Source organism: Dendrobates tinctorius, unplaced genomic scaffold (genome assembly GCF_039654945.1).
Source record: "Dendrobates tinctorius isolate UK_male_01 unplaced genomic scaffold, ASM3965494v1 ptg000011l, whole genome shotgun sequence".
Lineage (NCBI taxonomy): Eukaryota > Metazoa > Chordata > Amphibia > Anura > Dendrobatidae > Dendrobates > Dendrobates tinctorius.
In genome coordinates this window covers 121,731,322-121,737,366 of record NW_027361679.1, presented here as the reverse complement: position 1 = coordinate 121,737,366, position 6,045 = coordinate 121,731,322, and the positions used below count along the sequence as shown (strand labels likewise).

General features: G+C 47.3%; 1 protein-coding gene across 1 annotated transcript in view; it reads right to left on the bottom strand.

The window, feature by feature from the left end:
• Positions 1-386: 386 nt before the first annotated feature.
• Positions 387-6,045, bottom strand: part of GRIN3B (glutamate ionotropic receptor NMDA type subunit 3B) — a 205,238-nt gene continuing 199,579 nt past the window's right edge. The window contains exon 8 of the mRNA XM_073547024.1: positions 387-927. Coding sequence (XP_073403125.1) covers positions 627-927 — 301 coding nt within the window. The 3' untranslated portion in view covers positions 387-626. The remainder of the gene's footprint in view (positions 928-6,045) is intronic.

The following is a 6,045-nucleotide window of genomic DNA, read 5'->3' as shown; positions in this document are numbered from 1 at the left end:
AATATTAATATAAAATATTTATAATTAATATGTTAATATTAATATTGAGCAGAATTTATTTCAGCCTATTGGTTTGGCCCTCCACAACAATCTCTCTTGTGGACCCTTGGGAAAATGAATTGCCCACCCCTGATCTAAACGATTCAAAATACAAAATGATGCCGAAAAAAGATCGCACCATTACAAGAAAACAGATCAGGAAGGGACATGCCTTTAAGTTCTTGGTGCAATGTTAGTACAGTAGGATGCTCTCACAGGTTTGTGCCATTATATACTGCAATGACTTTGTGTCTGTTTTTCAATAAAAAGAAAATAACTTTTTATAAAGGAAGACTTAAAAATAAAAGACACAAACATGGCGTCATTTGTACAATAAACAAGACAAATGGAATATTTTAATTCTCCCGAAACAAGATAATATGATTTTTTGTAATACATTGATTGCTTGCATGGTGTTCATCTGCTGGCTTACACATTGCACAAAGTTCTTAGGGAGTAAGTATCTTTGACAATTTCATTATTGTGCCTTATGCAACAAACCATCAGTCATGAACTGCCGATACTCCTCACTGTAAGCTCTGAGGTAGAGCATTTGACTATACCAAATACGTCAGCCAAACACTGTATCATCTGTCTCCCTCGGTTTTTGGCTGCATGTGGTTACATGGAGGCTGCAGGATGACCATCAGCTCACTTTTTCTCGCCAGGGCAGCTCTCAATTGATCCTTCATGCCTTCTATTTTCAACTCCAATTCTTTCAGTTCCAGCTCCTTTGTGTTACAGGGTTGTCCATTTTCACATAAACAATCCTTAGTATTTACAGTCTCTAAATTAAAATGCACCCTTTTCTCTTGGCGAATTGGGGTGCGACGCAGATTATTCCATACAGACTGGGTTTCTGCAGCTGATTCTTTCTGTAGGTTGCAGCTGAAGGGAACAAATAATTGTACAATTGTTAGCAGAAATGCTGCACACATCAATTAGAAAACTTTGGTCCAAATCATATTTGAAGTTCTTTGAAGTTACTTTTATTTTTTATATAATTAATTACTTTTTTTGTGCCAAATTCATGGTGAATGTGTTTAATATATGCCAGGAAAATATGAGTTATGGCGCAAATATGAGTTATGACGTAAATAACCAAAGCATCCATCCAGAGCAGTGCAAACACAAACCCCATGTGCAGGTACAGCTCACAAACATCCCCCTCGCAGATGCCAGCCCATTCAGTCTGCCTGTGTAATTCTATCCCCCTCTTCCCTCCCTCCATTCCTCACAGCAGCTAGCCAATACTCATGACTAGTTAAATCCAGTTCTTCCCGCCAAGGATTTAAATGTTCCTTTATTTCAGATAAATTTAATAATACACAATAATCCCAGAGACAGGAAACCTATATTTTCATGATCGGCATAATTAAAGCTACACACAGCAGCGTTTTGTAGCTTGTGTGTCCACCAGAAACTAAGAAAAGGGTATATGCATCCCAGTCATACATAGACGCATGATGTTTGGCCTTAAATGAAAGAGAAATTCGTAAGCAAACATATGATACCTCTGTTGTCGCTCTGCGAGCTCCCCAGCCGGAGATATAGCAACTCGAAGTTTTTAATAACTGTCTAAAAGGGGCATACCCAGCCTACCAAGAGATGTCAGCTTGGGGGGAGTCCCTTGGATTTGGGCAAAGTTATAAATCTCAGATGCTCAATCAGGAGTGTGTTCAGACCTGGGGAAGACAGCTATCTACCATCCATGCTGTGGACTGAATCTTTGTCCTTGGGAACTCCCCTCCCCTCACCAACGAATCATGCCAGTGACTGAGATGTAGTAAGTTCTTTTTTTAATCCTCTTTTTTTTGTAACTGTTGTATATAGTGTACTTTGTTTCCTTTTGCAATATCTTTTGTATTTTTGTAAGCATGAATGAACCACCACGTCCTCCTCACTAAACTACACTATCTTGTGGGTGGGCTCCTGACCCGATATTGGTTTTAATGTCAAATGAGGAGCTGGTGGCAGCAAAGTGTTCGGGGGAGTTGGGAGAACCTGGCAGTGATGGTACGGAGGTTTATGTGTGTATTTCCTGCCTGAGACTGGGGATATACATATCACCCTCAATGCAGAGTGCCCAATAGCCAGTACATGACAAGACAGCTTTTCTGGTGACGACTTATCCTAGGTGTAGTTCCCTGACTGACCTGAGGGTAGGGGGGGGGGCGCCAGAGAGCTGCAAGCTCTGAACCGGAACTGAGAGTGGGATAGACAAGTAAGTCCCTGACATATTGGTGGCACAACGGTGGGATCGTAGAGCATTAGTGACCTGGTTTGAGCAATCATTCCTCTCACTAAAATCTTGCATGGTTCTTTCAAGGACCCTGCGCAAGAAGTTTTGGAGAACGCAGACGATCATGAGGAACGTCTGAAGCTGATCCTGCAGTTCCAAGAGCGAGAGCCCGAGAGAACTGAACGGGAGGCCCAAGCTTGGAGAGACCATCAACTGCAGATGGCCCGACTCGGGGCAGTACCATATACCACACAGAGCTGTGAGTCCAATAATGCCACGACTTCTAAACCTCGGCCAGAGCACTTTCAAGTTATGGAAAAGGATGGGGACTTTTGAGGGGATTTGAAAAAGCCTGCAGACAGTACCAGGTGCCTGAGAACCAATGGGCCTGATATTCCCAGGGCTCAAAGGAAAAGCTCTGGAGATGTTTGTTTCTCATCCTCAAGACCAAGATGGAAACTATGCGGCCATCAAGCTGGCCCTGAAAAAAAAAAGTACCAACTGACTCCTGAGGTTACCCATAAAAAGTTTTGGAACCTCCAACGTGGCCCACAAGACAGTTACAGCGATGTGGTGCATGGACTCTTTGATCAGTGGGTCCAAGGACTGTCAGTGACCACCTTTGAGCAGCTGCGGGACCTGATGATAAAAGATCAGTTCCTACATCTTTATCCAGCTGAGGTGCGACAGTTTGTGATGGACCGGGAGTCAAAACATGCGGACAAAGCAGAGTACATCGCTGACACCTATGAGGCCAACCATAAACCGGAGATGCGGAAGTCGCTCTCCGCCAGCTGGAAAGGGGGTAAGCCATCAACCAACCCCAGTACCCCTGCTACCGGAGGCCTCGTCCCCTTTGCCAACGCCAGGCCTACATCCGATCCTCTCAAGTGTTATTTCTGCAATTGGACAGTACATCTCAGCACCACTTGTCTGGAGAAGCAGAAGAAGAACCCCCCCAGCCAAGGCCTCAGGTCCTAATGCAGCAGTTCTTTTTGTGGGTGGGGCGGGTGGGATGGCCTGTGAAAATTGGCAGAAAGTCACCGTGGGGAACCATGTTGCTATAGGCCTTAAGGGCACTGGGGCCGAACGAACCCTCATCTGACCCGAACTGGTGACCCCTGAAGAGATTATTCCGGGAAAAACCCTGACTGTCACCAGGATTGAGGGCGTCTGCTGCCCCTTGCCAAGGTCTGGGTTTTCATAGATTGGGGTGCTGGGAGCAGGGTGAAGGAAGTGGGGTTGTCCAAAAACTTGCCACACAGGTTCTGTTGGGGACTGATTTGGGGAGGATGTTCGCTTAATATGTCCCTGACACCCCTCCCCGATCTGATACTGAGGGTAATGTTGATGCTAATGTTGATGATGCTGATGTAAATATGCATGCTTTACCTGATAATGATGTGTCTGCAGGTGCAGGAGTACTCAGTCACGTTGCGCTGTGGGGTGAACTGGATGAGGAATCCCTAACAAGAGCAAATTACAGTGCTAAGGGAAATGGGGAGAGGCACGGGAACCACAAAGAAGGTGATGCCGTGCAACTGACCAGTGCCACAGAAAAAGGTATCTGCCGCATATATAGCACTGCTCTTGAGGTAATGGTGGATGGGGAGGTAGTACCCACAGTCGCACCGGTTGATGGATTTGTGGTAACCCCGCGGAGACGGCCTACGTAGCCGCTCTCACCCGCAGTCAGAGTGCCCAAAATGCACGTAATGCACTGCCTTCTGGACCGTCCTCAGTCAGAGGGATGGATAAACCAGAGGCGGACCCAGAGCAGGTCCCATGAGGAAGGGATCTTGATGTCACTTCTGGCTGCCACCAGCCAGGAGTTCCAGGCTGCTCTGCAGTCAGATGCTAGCCTGGAGACCTTGAGAAACGTTGCTGAGAAGCCCACCTCCGAAACTGATAAGGAGAGGGTATTCTGGGAACAAGGGATGTTGCACCTGGAGACAGTTCCCAGTAAATCACAAAAGGAGCGGATGAGGAAAAGACAACTGGTCATCCACTACCAATTTAGGGGTGAGTTGTTACGGATTGCCCATGAGATTCTACTCTCTAGACACTTGGGGATCAGCAAAACTAAGGCCGGCTGTCTTAACACTTCTATTGGCCCAAATTGGGGACAGATGTAACAAACTACTGCCGCTCTTTTATCACCTGTCAAAGAGTGGGAAAGTCAGGGCCTGCTCGCAAGGCTCCCCTGAACTCTCTGCAAGTGATAGAGGAGCCTTTCCAGAGGATTTCTGTGGACATTGTGGGACCACTGGCCATACCCAGCAGCTCTGGAAAGTGTTTCATCTTTACTGTGGTAGACTATGCTACCCGGTACCTGGAGGCAGTGGCTCTGTCCTCAACTAGGGTTCATAATGTGGCAGATGCCCTGTTGTCCATCTTTTCACGAGTAGGATTTCCCAGGGGGATGCTTACCGACCAGAGGACTCAATTTATGTCTCGCCTAATGGAGGCTCTCTGTAAGAAAATGCAGGTGAAGCGTCTGGTATCGATCGCTTATCACCCCCAAACCAATGGTTTGTGTGAGTGCTTCAATGGTACCTTCAAACAGATGCTAAAAATTCTGGTTGAGACCCAAAGATGCGACCGGGAGCGGTACCTCCCACACCTTCTATTCGATTACCGAGAGGTTCCGCAGGCCTCGACGGGGTTTTCCCCTTTCGAGCTCCTGTACGGCAGGCGAGTCCGGGACCCCTTGGGTTGGTAAGGGAATCCTGGGAAGAAGAGCCGAGCCCTTTAGAAGTGTCCATTGTGGAGTATGCCATTCGCTTCCGTGACAAGATGCAGACCTTGACACAGTTGGTGTTATGAGCGGTGGAACGCACTAAATAAAATTAAAATAAAGTGCGTTCACCGCTCGGGGTCCACCGTGCGGTAGATGACAAAACCGCTGCTGAGAGAGGCAGATCACTTAAGGCGGTAATGTGCACAGGTTTTTGCTGCACCTAGTGCACAAAAAGCAAACTCTGTTGCACTCACAGAGCTGCAAGCATGACCATATGCAGAAGCAGACTGTTTCACCCACAGAGCTGCAAGCATAAATGCATAAACAAAACACTGAGTCTGTTTTAACCTCACAGAACTCAGAGACACAGACGCGGTATACGGTCACAGGAGTCGCCCAGACAGGCGGGACAGGCTCCGTCTAGACCTACCGTTTAGACGTCTGGTACAGTGAGGCTGCAACAGAAAACGCACACTGTGCTGCAAATGCCGCATGGCAAGAATAGAGCCGGTGGCAAGGCGCTGCAAAAACGCTGGCGCAATGCAGGACGCTTAGCTGCTGAAGTGGCTGAATCTTGAGTGCGCTGGCGCTAGCACTGCTCCTGGCTGACCAAAACACTCACACATGCGTAATAACAAAGGAAGGGGATATTTAATGAGTCAGTCACCAGTCCAAGCAAACGTCACCATACACACAGCAGCAGTATGAAATACTAGCACATGGCCGAATGGCCATGCGCACTTTTTATAGCGTACGGGACCTGCCGGAAATCTCCAGAGCCCTGAGCATAACCAATGGAATCAGGAGCAGGACCTGAGCACCTGACTCCTGAAGTCCAATGGGAGCTCATCCCATGAGCATGCTCAGAAGAAGGGACGAAGGACTTAGCCTCTGGAGACAAATGTGAGGATCTGTGTTCCTGCATAGGTATTGTAGAAACCAGATTCCTAACAGTTGGTACATGACAACATGGTACAGGCCCAGGCTGTCCAGAAGCACTGGTGGGTCAGAAGGTAACAAAAAC